The sequence below is a fragment of the Lutjanus erythropterus genome, chromosome 19 (assembly GCF_056507025.1).
Source record: "Lutjanus erythropterus isolate fLutEry1 chromosome 19, fLutEry1.hap2, whole genome shotgun sequence".
Taxonomy (NCBI): Eukaryota; Metazoa; Chordata; class Actinopteri; order Lutjaniformes; family Lutjanidae; genus Lutjanus; species Lutjanus erythropterus.
The window spans coordinates 3,967,948-3,989,769 of record NC_139335.1 but is presented as its reverse complement, the minus strand read 5'-3'; the positions used below and the strand labels follow the sequence as shown (position 1 = coordinate 3,989,769).

The window sequence follows — 21,822 nt, the reverse complement described above, 5'->3', positions numbered from 1 at the left end:
CTTTTTTTGTCCACAACCCAAAGATGCGAAGTTTGCTGTCAGAGAGGAGTAAAGAAGCCAGAAAATATTCTTACATTTAAGAAGCTAAAATCAGAGAGAATTTACATTTTTAATTTAAAAAATGACTTAGAAGTCTGTAGAATATCCCACAGTTGAACCACACTGACATTTCAACATCAAAAATCAAAGCTAAACTGAGACTTGCTGTCAGTGATTTCCCATGCTTTCAGCTGTTTCTGTCCACTGATGGACTCTGATTCATTGTTACAGTGGAAATATATCGCCAGTGTGTAACTTCAAGTTGCCTACTGTGTGTGCTCATGAGCTATTTTAGGCCTCATTATGTTTTGGGGTCAGTGGTTTAGTCATGTGCAGGCAGTGCTAATGTTCAACCATATCAGGAGAGATTATAACCATATAATATCTCTTCTAACCATACAGGTTGTCTCCTTTTTCTTTATATTTTTCAATAAGCAGTTTAAATACTTTATATGAATTTATATTTAAGGAATGATCTTTATAAAAATCAAACATTTTTGTAGTTAAAATAAATGAATAATGTGTGATGTGCTAGTGCTATATTTCTTCGGTGTTTAAAACAGTAAAATAAATATTATATTAATGAATATCCATAACTAAAAATGAAATTTACACAGTCATTCATTACTTCTTGTGGTTGCTGAAATTTTAACAGTTTGAGTTTTTATTATTATGCCAATTAATTGCTGGATACTAGCACTGATACCCTTTAAGTTTAATGACTATATATCGTAATCAATAAATCATTACGCAAATACACTTGAGGCTTGATTTTAACAGGGAGGTGTCTCAAAATGACTACGTTTTTAATTATTTTAAATGTGATAATTTTTTGTCTTCATTAAAAAATAAAAAATCCAAAGGAAATCAGATTATATACAATTTACATGTATTTAATAATAGTAACGTTTTGTGTCTATGACCTTATTTAGCTCGCCATGCTGCAGGCGGCAAATGTGCCTCTGCACCGGCCTCCCATTCGTACAATCAGTGAGACCGGCCAATATTCCCACCAATGAGGTCGCAGGGTCTCACAAACAAGCACGGTGATTGGGTAGAGCCTTTAGAAGGCGGGATCTTTCAACACAGCGGAGGATTCAACCTACATTTGTCAAGTCACTGAAACTAGTCAAAGTAGACGGAACTCATATTAGTCTGCTTTTAAAATAAAAGCATGCACTTGATCAAGAGGCCATTTTTCAAGATAACATGTATTTAATCTAACAAGTGTTTAAACTGAGATGTATTTCAAGTTTCCATAATGGTATATGTATTACAGAAAGACTAAGTGAAATGTGTATTTAACGATTTTGTATAATTTTTTTATAGTTTATTTAGAAAATACTGACCGGAAAATGTCTGTGTTATTTTATGCTGTTTCTCAGTACCGCTAACCCAACTTGCCAACAGGCGCTAGGCGAGATATAACGCGAAATTAGGTGAAATTATGGCATCGAAATCTCTGAAAGCGTGTGACATTTTTGAGTATAAACAGCTGTCATTTAGCAGCAGCTTTTAAGGTCCTTATTGGTGAAATCAGAGTGCCGGGCAATGCTAGCCAGTTAGCCCGGGTTTATTGCTAGCTGGCTAAGGAAGTTAGCCAGTTAGCTAGCAAGCCGTGTCTGGAAGGGAACCTCAGACCCGGAAAAGATCTCGTGAGAGTGACAATTTTAACCCAGAGCATGAGCTTTAACTTACTGTATCCACGTATTTTTTGACCCTGAATCTACACAGACTTTAGCCACAGCATTGTCACGTTATATATATAATTAGTTTGTACAACGTGCGAAATAAAGTAACAATTCATACAAATCCCGCGACAGTTGCGCAAATCAAGGGTTCCCTTGTATAGACGACGAGCCGCGTCAGCTTCCTAGAGGCTGATCTTGTTTCGCGCATTTCAAGCCTGTCCACCGACCTCTGTAACTGTTAAACCGATACCAGAAGGAAAACATTAGATCCTGGCGTCACCAATGTCAAATATAAAAGGCGAAAACTTCCATACCGCGCTTTTAAAATGAAAAGTCAACAGCGTTTCTCTTAACCGGCTGGTTTTCTGCAAACGCTGCTCTTTTGTTTTGACAAAGGAAGAGGAGCTGAGTTTCTTTTCTTTCTTTATTTTATTTGTACACCACTTCATATCTGGTGGTGGGACAGTTTCAGCGTCCAATTTTGGCAATGGCTCCACAGAAGCAGAGCTCCTCAGGTGGAAGCCACCCTGTGGGTTTTGGTTCTGGAGGAAAAGCCAACGGGTTCCACCAGTCGTCCTCCTCTGCGATGGCTGCTGCAGCCAAGAAGCCCAACCTGCAACTCATTCAAGCTGACCACGAGTTGTTCCTGCAGGCCTTCGAGAGTGAGTTTGTGCTGTCATCGAGTTGCATATTTACAGATATCGGTGTTAGAGTTTAATTAAATGTAACAGGACTGGTGAGTCACTACAAAGCTGGAGGACTAGATCATTTTACAGCTGTAGAGCTGATCTAATCTACACTTAAACTATCATCGACGAGCCATGTCATTGTTAATACTGTACACTTTGGTTTCAACTACGACCAGTGTCTGCTATTAATTATAAGTGTTTCAGTGCTGTCAAACTATTCTTGACATTTGTCATCTAACTTGTTTTAAGCTGCAGGTTGTCTTGTTGTTTGCTTATTTAATTCACGATGAACTTACATGATGAGGTAAAAGGGTTATTGGACACAGACAGACAGAAAATCAAATTGTTTTATTTCATTCTATTGTTGTATCTTTTTAATGTACATGTTAAGGGTCTAAATGCTGCAAGAAATGATTGTTCTGAGTCAATAAATGTATACAAGTGATTGAAAATTTAATTGTTTACACAATGTAAAAACTGGATGGAAGCAAAGTTACTTGACCACAGCTTTATTAATATCCTTTTGTCTGACAAATGGTCAAAAATGAAATGTGTGGCATTTTTACTTGATAAATGACTTGATTTATTATAGAGTTGTAGCAATTAGTTGCCTAGTTGATTAGTCTAATCTAAGATTAGATTATCTTTAGGTTTTGGACTGACAAAGCAGGGTATTTAAAGATGTCACCTTGGGCTTTGAGCAATTGGAAGGGACATTTTTCATTATTTTGTGATATTTTATGGACGAGACAAATAATTGATTACTGTAGAAGATAATTGGCAGATAAATCAATGATGAAAATAATTGTTATTTGCAGTCCTATCATTCATTAAATGAATGATTGTTTCACCACATGGTACACAGTTTATCATGCTTTTTGTTTGGCTTGATGCTTGTTTAAATGAATAATACATAAAATGCTAATGATGTAACTATATTGTTTGCAGAACCAACCCAAATTTACAGGTTCCTTCGCACCAGGAACTTGATTGCTGTGAGTGTTCCCTTTCCTTGAAAATAGTAACAAGATTAACTTGATCATTCGTGATCAGAGGAAACAGTTTTTGTACCTCTCTTGGTATGTTGAAGTAGAAGTCTTCATGTGTTTTATCTCTCCCTGTTTCATTGCAGCCCATATTCTTGCACAGGACACTCACCTATATGTCCCACAGAAACTCAAGGAATAACGCCAAAAGGTAAAATAAAATCTAGTCATGATGTATTTGCTTCACATGTTGCTGTAATGCAGAAAATCAGATCTGTTTCCCTAGTATTCATGGAAAACCTTTACCTAATCAGTTGTGTTTTGTGTCTTTTCATGGCTGGTTTCAATCTGTTTTAGGTTTCATAACTGTATGTTGGAATGAAACCTGGTGTTGAATAGTTTGTCTCTTAAAAAGCAGGTCAAGTGTTATCTGGAGTGAAAGTTAACCGACATGTCTGCAGGCTGCTGTAAGTGGGGGTTGACTGGATCAGTTAGAGCTGTGATAGGAGAAACGTTTTCAGTTAGGCTGCTTTGCATACAGACGCTGGAAAGAATACACACGGGGCTGCTTGTGGTTCAGTCTGCTCTGAAGGGGCGTGTTCAAATACGGAGAGCTTATGTTGTCACGTGGAAGTTATGTTGAAGGACTTCAGGTTATGCGTGTGTTGAAAACCTTAGGTTGCATAAATTGCATCAAAATAGGTGACAATGACAGATTTTCATTAGCTGTAGTTAAGGGAGAGGTTCAGATTTTTTGAAGTGGGGTTGTTTAAGGTACTTATCCATAGTCAGTGTATTACCTACAGTAGATGGCAGTCGGCTTGCCCCCAAGTTTGTAGGAAACTAAAGCCTTGTTTAAGTGTGCGAGACATCATAGCATGGGCCACCCTGTCGCTCAGTGTTTTGTTCAATGCAGTCTTCTCCGAAATGCCAGAAAGTGTACATAGATAATATTTATCTGTTTATAACTGTTAAAAATGACATAGGCAACGCAAGATGAGTTGTTCTGACCATTCTTGCATGCGAAGAGATTCTCAGTGGGAAATGCAGCCGTATTATGATGCTGATGCATCCTATCGACAAGGAAACGCTGCTGCAGCTACAAGTAGCAGCTAAAAAGCTTTATTTCTTTAATAGGATGAGGTAGGAATCTTAATATCTAGTTAAGATGCACTGTTTACACACCTGTCATTCAAAAATTAAAATGGTTTTATTCCCTTGAGAGGTTTGGTACCTGAACCCTGCTGCTTAAATTTTCCCCCTCCATGGTAATCTTAATTTAAGTTCCTAAAGTGTGCAATTACTCACGTAAACCAAAATTAATTTGTTTCAAATGAGAAGATCCCATCGTCATGTTTGTCACTCATAGATAAGTCCACTGTTGATCACATAGAGTTTTAACACTCTGTTCTGTGTGTAAGAGTGCCGACATGTGTAGATTTTTCTGTACTTTTGACATAGTGTCCAGTCGCTACACAACAGGTCTTTACATGATATTTGCACAGGTGATCTTGCACACTCAGTCTTCCTTCATGTGGAAGTGACAGGTGTGACTTGTGGCAGATTCGACAAGTTACAAAACTTCAGAGGTGCACAGCCAAGCAATGTGACACCTTTTGTAGCTTTTGCGCTTGAGCTGGCACAGGATATGATGTCATTTTTGTTGCGTGCCGGACATGCTACGGCAAGCATAAATCCAGATTAAGCCATGTACTGCTGGGGACAGAGTCAGGAGAAAAGCATATTTTAGACACCTAGCTTAAGTGTGTGCTATATTAGTAAGTATTTTCATGGCTTTACCTTGATGTCAGACAGCCTTTTCTCAAGGACTGCATAAGCCAAGTATTACTCTCTCCAAAGCAGCAAGACTCCTTTGGCAAAAGTAATTTTACTTTGCAGAACACAGGAGTGTCTGTGTTTGTTTGACTTCAGTGTTTTAAAGGGTTAGCTGGGATTCAGTAGTTTTTTTTTCATTATTTTTGAAGCTTTAACATCAATAAAACTAAAAGACAGAATGAAAAAGACGATATTTTAGAAACTTCTTGATGATCATTATCTAAATCTGAAACACTCTCAGCCTTTCTCTGTTCTGATCGTCATTGATCACATTTAGTAGTTTTCTGCAGTCCTTATTTGGACATGTACACGTCAGACTGGTGCTTCTCTTCTTTCAAGGTACACTAATTTCTGTTCTTTGGCTGGAACTTGGTTGGGGACTAAAAATGGCAGCCACCCGTTAGCTCGTGTGTGATTCCTGATTTGAAGTGGAGGCAGTGAACCAGGTGACACATCGGCTGCAGCTCAGTTTCACTTTCTGCTGCTGTACTCACACATGCTTCAGTCACATGAACTGCCACTTGTGATTTGAGATGAATAAACTCCACACATAGAGCCAATTATTAACTGCTCACAAAGCATGCATAACCGAATGATTTCATGAATTAGATTAAACGCTCTTCATGTTTTTTACTTATTGGATCAGAATCTAAAAATAAAACCAGTTTACTATTCATGCAAGGTGGTAAAGGAGCAGTCCAGCCAATTTTTCATTCACTTTGTAAGGCTCTGTGCCTTCAAAATGTCTGAGTATCACAAGGTTTCTTTTTTTGCCTCTTCAAAAGTGTTTTTTTTTTTTAACTGGGTTCATAGCTGATCCTGTCTGTGCTGTTTTATGTATGTAATATAAGCTAATTTAAGTTTAATGCACCCAGCCATCAGCAGTACAATAATGGCATTCATGTTTCGAGTAAGTTATTTTGCAGGAGCCAACCCAGTGTTCTCTAATTAAAATGAATAAAGAGGCAAAACTTTTTTGATTCAGTGCTGATGTCAGTCTGAACAGAGCCTGAAGACGTAGGGGTGGTTTTCTGCACAGGCTCACAGGTGTTTTCAGTTACTTTGGCTCATTAGACCTCTGCTCAGGTTGAAATGTGGGTCACAAAACTCTGTACTAATGGGTACACTCCAGAACCCCCACCGACACACTGCAGATTTGAGCCAGGTGGGCATGCTTCACATTTTCACTGAAAAACATATTAAAGGTCTCATTTTTGCAGCAGTCTGTACTAGACGTTGTAGGACTGCAATGATCTTATTTATTTATTTTTAGAGAAAACTGTCCAAATTCTCTGTTTTCAGCTCCTCAAATGTGAATGTTTTCTGTTTTTTGTTTTTTTTGTTGACTTTGGAAAACAATGATCAACATTTCCTTTCATTTTATGGACCAAACAACTAATTGATTAATCCTAAAAATGACTGACGGATAAATTGATAATGAAAATGATCAGTCTACAATAAGTATTGGCCAACACCTCTGCAGCACCACAACAATTTTACAGACAGAAGTTGTGGCTTATCAAATATTGCACCTCCTGGGGTTTAAAATTGCACTAGAGCATTTTGTGATTTCGATAAAATTTTGATCAATTGTTAAGCCCTACAAATGCATATAAAAAGTTTTGGAATTGGTCCAGTGGATTGCTTCAGCTGGCAGCCCCAAAATGGGCTGCAATTGCTGCAATTTGCAGTTGAACAGTACTAATGATTATTTAGCTATTTGTTTGATTTTTGTTAATATTTTTCACTGTTTGTCGTTTGTTTTCTCAGTGTTCCTTTTTACAATTGGTTGATAATGTAAATGTTAGATTTCTTAACATGTTAAATAAAATATATAATATTCTTTAATAAAGCTATATGTATAAGAAAACAGCTTTTTGAGTACCTTCGCATAGTCCTTTCCGTGCACGTTCCACATAGAAAAGGTCTATTTTTATTCCAGCTCAGAACTTCACTATGTCAGCTTCTATATCTGCAGTCGATGAATTTACCCCCCTTAAATTTGGCATCCATCTCAAAAATCCCACATTGGTCGGGCTCTAGCTTTTAAAATATGTTAAAATCTTAAAAATTACAGACTAACACAGGTCTCACACATCTTGTTGAGGCTGAAATCAAATTAAAATGTTCTGCACCATCTCTGCCAACTCTTAAAATCTGAGGGGGGAAAAAATAACTGTTGTTAGTTTGACTATCAGCTGATATTAATAATTAAACACCATATGCACTGGCTTCAGTCACTATTCAAACACAAGTGTTCAGCACCTGTCATCTGTGTATTCACAAGGAAAACATCAAAAATACTACAACTAGGAATTTCATCGAGATATAATATATCAATTCTTTGGACAACGATAGGATATTTACTGATATCACAAAGTCCTCCAGGATTTGATTTTAATTTTTTGTCAGCTCACAAAAAACTTAATGTAGATCAGGGGTGGGAAATTATTTTTCATTGGGGGCCACATGAGAAATTGATCAGGCAGCTGTGGACTGGACACAAATGATTTAAGATCCTAATAGCAGCCAAATCTCTAATAAAATCTCTAATTATGTGTTTTTGTGGTTTATTTGAACAAGGTCTGTTTTTTTTTTTTAAAGCATTGCATGTTACAACAAGTATTTGCTTTACTGTAACATGACCAGGATTATGATACAGTTTACTTGATCGGGAGGCAATTAAAAGTACAGTCAGTCAGCGGACTGAATCTTTGTCCAGAAGAAATGAAGTTGGCTCTGATCCATTTCTGGACAGAAGAGGTCTGTTATTCTGCCTGTAGGACAGTGTCGGGTGGCGGTGTCTCTAACCCCTGCTGTTTGTGTCTGCATGCACAGGAAAAGCTCCAAGGTCGACAATCTGTTGTTCAAAGTGGAAAAGATGAGAGGCGAACAGGAGACTCACAGGTAAACACAGATTTATTATGCCTCATTTGTCTGTGCTGTTGCTGTTATTTATTTTCAAAAGATAATAATATCAACACTGAATACTGGCAGGCTTATTTCTTAAAAATATTAACTATTAATTAACTAGCTGCTATACAACAAACATCAGTAGAATCATAATCAGAATTTGGTCACATTACAGATGCTCCCATTCAGGAATAGAAAAATATATAAGCATAGCGCGATTATAAGAAAATAGAATCTGTAAAATATGTACAATATATATACACAATATATAACAGAAACAAATAGAAATGTAATGAAATGTATATAAGAAGAAGTATGTAAAAAGAAAATACAGGCTGTATTCTCCAAAATGCCAATAAATAAATAGAAAGAATACAAGAACAAATAGAAAATAAAGCTATATTTCACCCCTGCTCACCCATGTTCCCCCTGCAGTGGCCATATGCCCACCCCCCGGCCCCCAGTTTGGGAACCACCGAGATAATACAACCAGAGATGTTAAGGGGTAGTGGATACCAAAAACAGAAACATACTGACCATGTGAACTTTACATTTAGATTGATCAAATATAACATCACCTTTTAGATCTTAAAGGAAAAGTTTAAAGTTCTTCTGTTTGTTTCCGACAGCTTGGCCTCTAATCTGCAGCTCACCTTCACTGGCTTCTTTCATAAAGCTGGTAAGTTTGTCCCTCTCAGCAGCCGTCCTATGGCTTTTTAAGATATAGTTGTTCCACTGATTCAGGGAGTCTTTTGTCCTGATTTTTGTTGTGGTGTCTCAGGGAAGCTGTCTCAGGACAGTGAGAATGAGCAGAACTCCGTGTCTCTGGAGGTGCTGCTGGTCAAAGTCTGTCACAAGAAGAGGAAGGTGAGTGTGTGATGAACATTTAAAAAGGGATCTCTCCTGCTGAAATCCATCTGAATGTCTTTCTCTGTCCAGGACGTGAGCTGTCCGGTGAAGCAGGTCCCTACGGGGAAGAAGCAGGTTCCTCTGAACCCAGACATGAGCGCTGGAGTCCAGGCCAAGCCGGGCTCCTTCCCCTCCATACTGGTTCCCAGCAGCGAGTTTGAACCCAGCAACTCTCACATGGTCAAATCTTACTCATTGCTGTTCAGAGTATCGAGGCCCGGATACCCCCGATCGCAGATCAACGGTCTGTCCAACGGAGAGAATCACAATAACAGAGGTGAGCAGAGGCTGTTGAACACAGTCAACACTGTTTTTTATTTTATTTATTTAAGGGTTGCTCCAAGTTATTTCAACATGGGTCTTATCTTTGTAGTTTTGGACATTGTTTCGATTGGCAATAATAATTTTCATTTCAGTTTCTCAAACGTGAATATTTTCTAGTTTCTTTACTGCTGTATGATAGGGTTGTGGACAAAACAAGACATTGAAGGATCCCATCTTTGAAAGCTTTGAAAAACAGTGATCGACATTTTTCAACATTTTCTGTTTTTTTACTAACCAAACAACAATTTTTTCATTCACTCAAGCTTTATTTCATCTTGAGGAATCATTCAGGGAGCGTCCTCATTAACAATGATGTCGAGAGTAGTTTAAACAAAAAAATACAACAAGAAAACAAAACATATTTCATATTTCAAACATATTTCTTCAAAATCGTTCAGCCCTACTGTTTTCTTTCTTGCAGTTGTCATTTTCAGGACCAGCAGCCATGTTGTGTAGGGTGGCCATCTGTGCACCCATGGGTGCATGTGGTCAGGTGCATTGTTGGTGCACTCCTGTCTGTAGGCAGCAGAAACTCAGCGAACAAAAGTGCTGCAAAGAAGGCTTACCTCTGTACCGCCTTTGTGTTTTTACACTGATCCAAGCAGCGCCAGCATGAAGCCTCCCCAGTGTGTTATTTTACATCATCATTCGCAGTTTCATGTAGGAACTTTATTTCTGCAGTAGAATCTACTGGAACAATTTTAAAATCTACCTTAACTACTTTCCTCTAACAGAAAATGTAGGATCTTAGTGCCGTCTGTTCCCATTATATTCCATAAAAGGCAGACGTCTCTTGTGTATTCTTGATTCTGGGGTGAACTGTCCCTTGAAATTGTCTTTTGAATAAGGTCAAGCAGGGGATTTCTTTATTGTGTGTTGTGTTAGTGTATGAGTGTTTTCTGTAATGATTTACGTTAGTGATTAGAGAGGCTGCTTTCAGTAACTAACTTTGAAATATTTCAATGTGTGCAGTAATGTCACATTAGTTATGCTGCTATTATGATTTATTATAATAAATACATTACAGATTTCTCCTTTAAGCTCAGTAAGTAACTTGGTGTGTACAGTCTGATTATAACTGCTAGAAATTCTGGCAAAACTACAAAAATAAGGCTCACGTTGTGATTAACTAAACTCCGTCTTTTACTGATCTTTTTTCTTGATAAATCACTACACTGATGTTTGGCTCTTTGTGGTCTGTAATCAGGTTTTTAAGCCTCATCCTCGACCTTGTGTGGCGGGGTCATGTCATGATGTGTCTGTTTCAGATTTTACAGAGGAAGTGGTAAACAGGAAGAGGAGGAGCTCCTCTCTCAGGGAGGAGGGAGAAACCACATTTGTGGCTCAGATGACTGTCTTTGATAAAAACAGGTGAAGCTCGCAAACTGGCACCTTCTGACACACACAGGAGCAAAAGAACTGTTATCTCTGTGCTGCAGAATCAACGAGTGAGGAAACGTTGTTGTGTGCTTGTGTGCAGACGTCTGCAGTTGTTAGACGGGGAGTATGACGTGTCTATGCAAGAGATGGAGGAGTGTCCTGTCAATAAGAAGAGGGCAACATGGGAGACCATCCTGGACGGAAAGGTGTGTGTTTGTCAGAGAGAGAGACACTTGTAAAGTATTAAGACCCGGTACTGTTTATCCATCTAGATTTTTTGGTGTGAGTTGCAGAGTTTTGGAGATAAAGCCTCAGAGATGTCGGCCTTCTCTGCAGTATAATAGGACTAAAAATAAATTAAAAACATTTCAAAACCAGTCCAAAAACCATGAGATGGTTACTCAAGACAATGCACACACCTTGTTGTGAGCAGTTTCATATAGGAACTACTTTCTACCCAAACTACTTTGTTTCCACTAAAAAGAAAAAGAAGAAATGGCCGATGTCTCCAAAACTCTGCAACTCACATCAAAAAAACCTAGATGGATAAACAGCACTAAAGCCCAGAGAAAAAAACATGTATTGTGGTGAACTGTCCAGTGTAATGATGCTAAAACAGGTGCAATGTGATCTCTTTTGCTGGTTTTCATGAAAACCTGGGCAGCAGAATTTTACACAAGCTGAAACCACTGTGTTTTATTTTGGGGTTTTTTTTGTTTTGTTTTTTTGTTATCCTGAATAAAGTGCAAAACAAAAGCATGATTTATCTTTTTGGCACCCTCCAGTGTAAGGTAGGGTCTAACTCTTACAGTATTTCTTCGGTGATATATTGTTTATGTGTCTGGTCTGGTCCAAGAAAAAAGTTTTATTGCTTCTGACTTTTTGTGTAGTGCCAGACTTCCAAGGTTGCTAATAATACCAATTATGAGAATTTCTGTCATCATTCAGTTATCTGATGCTGCAGATAAATACATGTCCAATAAAATAAATATATGTCATCAGTATAACAATTATAATTTGCACTGTGGTCACCAATAATTTTACCAAGTGATATCTTATAAAAACAGAGTAATAAAGAGCAGAGAATGATCATGCTTTTCAGAGACATGGTTGCTGAGGCTTACATAAAACCATCTGTCTGTGAAGTATGTGTTGAACCAGTTTCTTCTTTTTGCAGCGTTTGCCTCCATTTGAGAGTTTGTCTCAGGGTCCCACCCTGCAGTTCACTCTGCGCTGGACCAGTGACTCCTCTGATCGCTCCACTGCACCTGTGGCTAAACCTCTGGCCACCCGCAACTCTGACACCAACCAGGACTCCAGACCCAGCACCCTGAGGGCTGCACACACACCAGGTGAGACAGAAACAGCACCACAGATGTGTAAATTTTACGGCAAGCAGTCTGTTTCAGTATATATGAGTATTCAGTTCGTGATGAAACTGATTGAAAGTGGGTGATGGTGTGTTTCTCCTCTGTGCTGCAGCTGTTAAAGAATCCATAAATGCTGATGTGCAAACTAGAAGAGAACAAATCTCAGCTGAGCCGCGACAGAAGCTTCGCATCTTCTACCAGGTCAGTTCACTTGCTCACCAGCTAGTCACGGTCGTCTCTTCACTGTCACTCTTGACGCCAGCCTTTAGCTGTCTCACTTAGCCGAAAACTCTCCAGCGAAGGGAGCAGGTGGATCATCTTTCACATACCTGCCAGGCGAGCATCTGACATACATCCCTGAGCTAAGTTTCAAAGGGGCTTTCTCTCTGCAAGCTTGACACAAAGCTAGCCAGCTAGTAACCATGTTTCTGTTGACCATTTTTTTTAATCCTGTAGGGTGTGACGTAAGCTCTGTGGAGGATATTTAATTGTATAACTCTAATGGACTTGGAATGATGAAATGAAAGTGATTATTTTCTATTTATTATTAAAGTTTGTTGCACATAAAGCTGAATTAAACAGTGACTTGTAAGAATGATAGTAATTGCTGCGTTTCACCATGTGGTGCTTTCCACAGTATACTGACATAAATTTGTCCCCCTCTGTCCTCTCAGTAGTCGCCATCTCAGGGCAGCAGGGATCAAACGCCTTACATGTTATTTTTTTATATGTTTGTCTCAGTTAGTGTTGTTTCGTCTCTCCTGTGCTCACTGTCTCGGTTCTTCTGTCCAGTTCCAGTACAACAACAACACGAGGCAGCAGACGGAGGCCAGAGACGACCTCCACTGTCCCTGGTGCACCCTGAACTGCAGGAAGCTCTACAGTCTGCTGAAACACCTCAAACTGTCTCACTCCCGCTTCATCTTCAACTACGTGGTGAGGAATCACACTTGGTGCAGAGGAAAGGGCCAAAAACCTAAAAATATCCTGATAAAAAAAAAAAAAAAAAGGCAAAGTACAGGTTTAAATGTCCTGATTTTATGATAACTGGTCGGTAAAAACTAAATCTTTTATTTAGTTGTTTGTGACTTTATTGACTAAAAAGACAGATTTGAATGGGCAGAGTAAAATCAACTCAAATGTAGGAGTGTGTTTGACAGGCAGTGTGTGTTGATAATTTAGTGATAACATAATGAAATCAAAACTATAACATGTTCAAATAGCGCACCAGCTTTTTGATGATATTGGCTGTAAAGGATCTAAATGTTCTGAATGAGAGAAGAAAACGTCTTAAGGAATTATGTGAAGGTTTTAAAAATGATCTAAATAGGATCCTACCAAAAATAACTTTTTTAGTGCAAGCAAAGGGGAAGCTCACAGAAATTATAACAGACAATCTGACAGATGTTTATTACTACAATTTCTGGTTGATTGTCAGTTTTTTTTTTTTTAACATGGGCTGCAATGAGAAATGTATTTATGAGACTAAAGGGAGTTTCTGTTTCAATTTGTGTGATGTCATGTCATATAATGTGCCTGTACTGGTAATACTTGGTTGAATTTGAAGCCAGCAGGACCTTCCCCAACTTTCAAACTAGTAACTTTGAGTACAACAACATTAGAGGCTCGTGGGAAGTCAGAAATCCCCCATTTAAAAAAAAAACAAAAACACCAGCAGTGTTTGAATCTACGCCGTGGTGCTTTGGACTTCAACCACATTCCCTGATTCTGATGTTGCTAAAACCTTTGTACTTTTCTCCCCAGTATGGACGTGAAATAGGCCTTAAATTGCGTTTGTAATGGTCTGAAAAAGATCTTAAATAGTAGTTTAAACATGCAGAACCACTCTTCTTTCAACATGAAGTGATTCTTTAACTGAGGAGAATATTGTTAGAAGACTTTTCTTTGAGTTCTTATGTTTAGTTTGGTGCTTTATTTGCTCCTCTCTTTTGTGAACACATGGAGACATTTGAAAATAAATTTGCTGAATACCAACTGTTTTCAGTTTAAATATATATAGATTTTTTTAAACATATGTCAACACTTTGCGCCTAATATATTGATTGTCAACATTTCTTATCATTCCAGAACTACTGATCTTCACCCTGTTCATGATCATCATATGAAGATGTGTGTTCAGATATTTCAAATCTGACAAATGACTCTGGAGGCAGTTGTATTGAGAATTAGAGAAAAATACTAGTTTTAGAAATGTGTGTTCTCTGCATTTATCTTCAACATGTTGTTTCTGTCAGTTCGCTGTTTTTTGTTTTTTTCTGACATGTACCTCTCCTGATCCTTGGCAGCCTCATCCTAAAGGAGCGAAGATCGAGGTCTCCATCAACGAGAGTTATGACGGCTCGTATGCTGGAAACCCGCAGGACATCCACAGCCAGCCGGGCTTCGCCTTCAGCAGGAACGGCCCGGTCAAGAGGACCGCCGTCACCCATATTCTCACCTGCAGGTACTGCTGCTTCTCTGACTCTTTACCTTCATTATTGAGCTTTACTACAGTCCTTTTCCCTGCTAAGAGTAAATAACAAATATCTTTTGAAAATATTTCTAAACAATATAACATACCAGATAATCAGTTTTTAGATACTGTCACATCTCAACGTTTTCTTCCTTTTTTTTTTTATTGTTATTCAAGTGTGTTTGTTTAATTTATAACCTTTATCCCTCTGTCCTCTCTTTGTGTCCAGGCCTAAGAGGATGAAGGCGAGTCTGTCTGAGTTTCTGGAGTCGGAGGACGGTGATCGGGAGCAGCAGAGGACGTACATCAGCGGACACAACCGTCTCTACTTCCACAGCGACAGCTGCATACCGCTCCGGCCTCAGGAGATGGAAGTTGACAGCGAGGACGAGAGAGACCCTGACTGGCTCAAAGAGAAGACCGCCAAGGTTAGTTTCCAACTGGATGAAGAAAGGGGCAATCCACTGATTTTTCCACATGGAGTTTACTTTAGGTGCCATTGTTAAGCGTACTCTGCCTGTTCTGTAATGTTTTATGTCTTTTTTGGCTTCTGTGTCGAGACAAATTAACCCTGATGAGGTCACAGTGATGTCAGCAGGATAAGGTTCAGTACCACCACTTTTAAAACACCAGCTGATAATGTTTATCCAGTTCATGAAGCAGTTATGTTGCCTTGTTGTAGCCAATTCTCTTCTGTTCCTGAATTTTTGTTGCTTAAATTGACTTTAGAAACCTGAGACTAATTTTCTAAACTGTTTTGCTCTCACTGCAGCAAATCGAGGAGTTCACTGATGTCAACGAGGGCGAGAAGGAGATCATGAAGCTGTGGAACCTCCATGTCATGAAGCACGGGTGTGTATGAAGTAGAGCTGAGGTTGAACAGGATTTTTATTGAATTCACATCTGCCTGTCATTTCTGAAGTGGGCTCACATAGGAGTTTGTAGTTATTATTGAATGATGCATTTGAAAAACAGTCATAGACATTTTATTTTCTTGCATTCATCATACTGACTCCTCTTTCCTCCTTCCAGTTTCATAGCGGACAACCAGATGAACGAAGCCTGCCTGCTGTTTGCCGAACACAACGGCCCCCACATCGTCAAACACAGCCTCTGTCGCAACTTCCTGCTGCACCTGATCAGCATGCATGACTTCAACCTGGTGAGCACGCTGACCATCGAGCGCGCCATGGCCCGACTCCGCCTCCTCCAGAGCCAGGCCCAGAGAGACAAAGACAGGGAGGAGGAAGATGAGGAAGAGGAAGAGGAGGACTGGGAGACGGCCGTGGAGTCCCAGCCGGAGCTGGATCCAGATCCTGATCCTGATCCATCCGAGTATAAACCCTGCAGTGATGAGACGAGCAACGGCTGCCTTGAGAGTGGAAGCCAGGCGGTGGAGGGGAGAGGAGGAGCTGCGACTGACTCCGGATCAGTTTAAACTGACTGTCAATCAGAGACGCAAAGATCCACAACAGACCAGAATCTACAAACAGGTGTTAAACACACACAGGTTACTGCAGGGATTCAACCAGAAACAACATGAAAGCATTGTTTTTTTCACACATTTTCAGCACAGAGATGATTTATTGTTTCATTACTTTTGGAAAGTGAGAATGTGAAGCTCAGAATCATCGTTATGTTCTTCGTTGTCTGTCACTTACCCTGACAGATGCTGCAGATGTGATGAGTTTTAGCTCTCAAACAATTATCTGCCCTCAGGTTCTGCATCTTTTCCTCTCATGTCTGATGTTTATTCACGACAAAACTATGGAGCAAGCACAAAACACAGTCAGCCTTCAGTCTGGATTGTAGGTAGAATAAAGCTGGCCTTAATTTATAGTTCCTTACCGTCAGGAAATCGCCTCAAATGGCCAAAACCAACACAGTGACACTGCTTCCTAACGTGCAGTGAGCCAACTCCAAAGTATGGAGCATGAAATGTTGTCCAGATAAACTACGAGTGATGTTGCAGCTCCGTTTGTGATTTCTCTGCCTTGTTTCTATATAATTGCAGGATAGTTAACTCAAAGCTACCACAATGAATTTTTCTATTTTGTTGATTTTGGAGGCCCCTTGTGGATAAAAGTGGTAGTGTTTCCATCATAAACTATAACGTCACAAATAAATTTATGCCAGTGAAAATCTCATCCTGCTTCTTTTTAACTGGCTAATGCACAACTCACTGTAACTTTGTGAAAATGTAAACAGTCGTGTTTCATCTCATTTCCAATAGAATTTGACCCGGTGGCAGGCAAGAATAACTCCATAGAAATAGCCAGTCTTCCTTCTGATGGTCTTGTTTCCTTCACATAGAGGCATCCGTATTAAATCGAGACTGTTTCATAACCAGTTAAGAACTCATAGTAGCTTTAAGCTTGACATAAATTGCACAAGTTTAGCAATGTTTAATTCCTGGTCCTATTGTACGAGTCAGTCGTCTGAGATGTAAAGCTAAAACTCAGACTGTACATTTTAAATAGAAAATAAAACTGTTTGCTAGCAGTAATGCTAAAGCTGATTTATAATTGTAACAAGGCAGAAATGTGACGTCTTTATCATCTGTGCAGTGTGGGAAAACTTCTGAGGGAAAAAAAACACCTGTGAGTCCATACATGCCACCGAAGACAGTACTTGTCGTGTCTTGTCGTGTTGCCATGGCAGTTTTAGACGCTCTGACTTAGACTCGACTCGTTGCTGTGCTTCAACTGTGCAAAACAAGAATTTGGGACGTGTCAGAAATTCATTTGATTGTCCAAAGGCCATTCACGAGCACTTGATCTGTCCTCGCTCCCTCCTGTGCACCGTACTGCAAATGCAGGCTGAAATGATTTGTGTGACTCCAAAATCGTGTCAGAAATGGGCTCAAACTGTGCAGTGTATGTCCAGCTTTACTTGGAACTCCCAGCAGCTCTCCAGTTTCTCACAAAACCCATCTTTTTTTGAGGATATCCGTATCAAAGTGGTGCTGTGGATCATGTAAGATTTGCTACTTGTAAATTAGTCTCTCATCGTCTGGTGATTACTCTGAGGAGGCGAAACCGAAACAAGGACGTTGGTGTCGATTTTGACCAAAGAAAACCCAGCAGGTTTTCATATCGGTCACGCATCACTTAGCAGGTTCACTGATGCACAAAGCAGATTAGGACACCTTCATTGGGAGAAACTATGTATGAATAAAGTAAAAATATATAAAAACGTCACCCAAATTTCAAAAAAAGGCTGATTGATTTCCTAAAAGCTGCTCACCGAAGTTAATATTTAAAAAAAAACACAGGGACATAGTGGATTTAAATCTGCATCTCTTTACATTGTATTTATTCAGATCTTCAGATGCAGCTTTTCTTCTGAACATCAAACTCAAGATCTGATATGAATCTGCCTCCACAGGCACTCAGATCCTGTACTGCAGATGACCAGTCAGATCGTTTTGTGCTCGCTCCATCGTTAAGTTAGCAGACTGCAATCATTTCCTTCGTCTTCCTCCTTGTGAAGAACCAATCTGTGACCTTCCAGCCACACTCCGCTCCACCAAAGGTTGTCTCTATCATTAATACCCCTTTTCCACCAAAATAGCTCTGGTTCTTATACTGATTGCTTTCAGGATTCTTCAAACCTTGGTGCTAGTGAACCAGCCAGCGTTTCCACCAGTTTTCAGCAGAACCATTGTAGTCAAGGACGCATCATCAACAGCCTGTAGAATATGACACGCTCACTTCAGTTCGCACTTCCTCCTTCAAGAAAATATATTTTGGGTTCTTAAGTTGGGACTTAGTGCTCCAAATGGTTCAAAATTAGGTGCGAGGAACAGAACTCGAACCATATTGGTGGAAAAGTGGTGTTTACATTCACATTAGTGTCAGATGTCTGATCAGGACTCTGTTCGTGTCTACAGGTGTTTTATCTGGTTCGTGATCAGGATTACCTGTAGTGCTATTAATCATTGTGGACAGTTTTGGTGTGAGTTTGCAGTGTTTTGGAGATTTCGATGATAGAGATGTCTGCCTTCTCTCCATTATAATGGAACAAATTGGCATTTGGCTTGTTGCACTCAAAATAAGGATGTTCCATGGCTGCTAATTTCACTGCTGATTAAATTAAAATTTTAATTTAGACTAATCCACTTGCCTACATTAAGTCTAATTAAAAGACGAAAAAATGTTGCTTGTATTAAGAGCCATTTAAAGCAGTTAATCAGATTCTTCAAAGACAGTCTAGTTGCACACACTCTGAGCTCAAAGCACCAAAAAAAAAACATTTTAAAAACTTGTGAGCAGGCAGACATCTCTATGCTTTATATCTCCAAAACTCTGCAAAACTCTCCAGAACTATCTAAATTGATTAACAGCAACGCAGGTAAGAGGGGGAATATGTATTTTTCATTTAACCTCAAGAATTTCAAGTCACTGCAACTTCACAGTCTTCTATACTCCATCTGATCACCAGTCCATGTTGATATTTATTGCATTGTTCATTTCTCTAAGGACTTGAGTCAAATACAGTTTCGCTCAGACAGCTGTGAACAGATGTTGTGATGTCAAGTAACAGCAGTTCATCTGAGACTCTAACCGTTTACACACACAGAGGAATCAGGAGGACTCACCTGGGACACAAGCAAACACTTCCAGAACGGTTTCCTCTAATGGTGCTAGATCGTTTTATTCCTCAGAAACACTCGGTGGTCATTCAGCTCCTCTACTGCCAGCACCCTCAACCGCCGCCATGATGTACCGCTGCTTCTTCAGATGGATTTGTTGTCTTTTTTTTTTTTCCTCCAGCGCAACAAACTGACGGTAAATTGTGTCCCGCTTTGTGCTCCGCCTCCTTTTTAAAACTCCAGACCGAATTTGTTTCGACGGGTAGACAGTGCAGGTTTGCAGAGTTTGGACACAACGCGAGCAGAAGTGTGTCCTTTGAGTTCCGTCTTTGTGTGTTAGCCACTTGCTTTTTCACACTGAAATGATTACTTGACTTGTCCAGACGGTTAGCGATCACACATCTAACCTGTTTGTCCAGGCGCTGCTTCCAGTTTCTGTCATGTGAGAAATTGCTGCTCTTGTTTCAGATCATTACAAATTCAGTCCTTTGTTGTTGTTTTTTTTGGATTGATGTTCTCACACATGACATCTGGGAACTGCTGATCTGCATTTTTCCTCAAAAGGATTATTTGAATTGGGGCTGAATGAGGTACCTAACCATAGTCAGTGTGTTACCGTTATCTATATTTCAGTCAGCATGCTCTGAGTTAGGAAAAGCAAAGAGGGGCAAGCAGCACGGGAGCTAAACCATGCACTGCTGTGGACAGGATCAGCAACAAAAGGTTAAAACTGCTGAAAAAAGTCAGTAGCAGTACACTATATTTAGAATACTTATCTTGCTGTCAGACTTTCCCAATGGGAAATCTACAAGCCAAACATTGCTCTCTCCAAAGCAGCCAAATTCCAGAGGCGAAATCAGTCATTTTATCTTGCAGAACACAGGAAGTTGCTGGTCTACCACTGCCTTGGTGAGTTTGTTTGTGTTTTTGTGTGATTTCAGTGTTTTAAAGGGATAGTTCAGAATCACTGAAGTGACACACTAACACAAACAAACAAACAGACTGAGGCAGCAGTGGATCAGCAACTCCTGTGTTCTGTGAGGTAAAATTACGAATTTCATCAATGGAGTTTGGTTGGTTTGGAGAGAGTGTTCTACTGTAGGTACTACACTGACTACCTGTAATTACCTCATACAGTCCTACATCACATAACTTCAACTATCAGTTTAATTAATCTTCTGAACGATTAATTGACAGTTAATGTAAGTGAATAGTTGCAGCCCATCCTCAGTGGAGGCAGAGCCTGAAACAGCACATATGAGCTGCGTCTTTTTTTGTGTGGTATTTCACAGCTGGTTTTGGTTTATTTTTTTCCTCTTTCTGCACCTGCCGTTATGTACATAAAATTCTGTGAAATTACGTGTAATAAATTAGCTTTGGGATATGATTGTTTGGAAACCTGAACACCACCTGGGATGTTTGGTAGTTTATTAGTTTACAGACCAAAGGGGATGAATTTGCTGCAGATTTCTCCGCTGTTGTTTCTCATCTCCTGTGAAAACTTCTTGCTTTTTCTTTTTTTTTTTTTTTAAAGAAAATACTCAGGCTGCATCTGTGAACTCACATCATCTGACCTGATAACACTGCCTTGTAATGATCTGAAGTGTCAGTGAGAGAAGAAGCACAGTGTGCAGATGCTGCATTGTAGTTTTTTTCAGTTTGCTGCTCCGTACTGATCCGATTGTATGCAGCCGTTAGGACTGGCGTTAATGCGGGAACCGATGCAGAAATATTTAGAGTTTTGATGGGAATAGTTGGATTTATTTGTGCTCTTTAAAAGCTTTACGTCAGTCAGAAGAATGATGGTAACAAATCCAGCGTGCACCGATCTGGTTTGCTGTGGCTGTTCATACGTGACAGAACCCACTGTAGGTTTTTCGTATTTTTTTTGTTCATTCACACGAGACCAGCAGCATTTTGCACAATATGGGAGGAGCCATGTCAAGAAAACAAGACTTTTCTTCAACAATTTAATGTAAAACCAGCTTGACATTGTGAACTTTGAAGTTGGGTCAAAATGGTTTTCTATTAAAAGAACAATTTTGTACTATTCTAGACCACGTGGTCCATTTCTTTCACTTTCTGGCAGAAACGTCTGAAGCCTAACCAAAGATGGTTCAGAAAGGAGACAAGGGTCATGTCTTGAAGGGAAACCCAGACCCGCAAAAGACCTTGTGAAAGTGATCATTTTAACCCAATCCATGACTTTTCCCTAAACCAAACCATGATCTTTTATTAATCCAACTTATGAACTTTCCTTTAAACAAACCATGATTTTATCCAAACCCAAAACAAGATCTTTCCACGACTTTCCCTAACCCAAACCATGATCGTTACTTGACCCACACCGTGATCTCACCCTATCCAAATGATGATCTTTCCTTTACTCAAACCACAATCATAACCTAACCCAAACCATGTTCCTTCCTTTACCCAAACCAACATCTTTCTCTAAGTCAAAACCATGATCTCACTCCAGATCTTGACCAGTGTTATGACATTGTAGGATGGTGTCACGTGTGCACAAATTTGCATCTTTGTTTCACTTGGAGCTCAAATTTGGTGAACTTTGACTGCTGAACTCACAGTTTCAACCAGTAGCGGCAGGCGATGGCCTC

At 39.5% G+C, this 21,822-nt stretch overlaps 1 protein-coding gene across 1 annotated transcript; it reads left to right on the top strand.

Moving 5' to 3' along the window:
• Positions 1 to 1,420: 1,420 nt before the first annotated feature.
• On the top strand, positions 1,421 to 16,753 carry LOC146309101 (polycomb protein suz12-B-like). Its single transcript, XM_084744156.1, has 16 exons — positions 1,421 to 2,392; positions 3,368 to 3,414; positions 3,552 to 3,616; positions 8,080 to 8,148; positions 8,784 to 8,833; positions 8,936 to 9,021; positions 9,094 to 9,340; positions 10,656 to 10,758; positions 10,868 to 10,973; positions 11,945 to 12,119; positions 12,250 to 12,338; positions 12,930 to 13,073; positions 14,444 to 14,601; positions 14,840 to 15,038; positions 15,383 to 15,462; positions 15,643 to 16,753. Exons 1-16 carry the CDS (start codon positions 2,218 to 2,220, stop codon positions 16,046 to 16,048), a joined length of 2,199 nt encoding a protein of 732 aa, XP_084600282.1. The 5' UTR covers positions 1,421 to 2,217; the 3' UTR covers positions 16,049 to 16,753.
• The last annotated feature ends 5,069 nt before the right edge of the window (positions 16,754 to 21,822 follow it).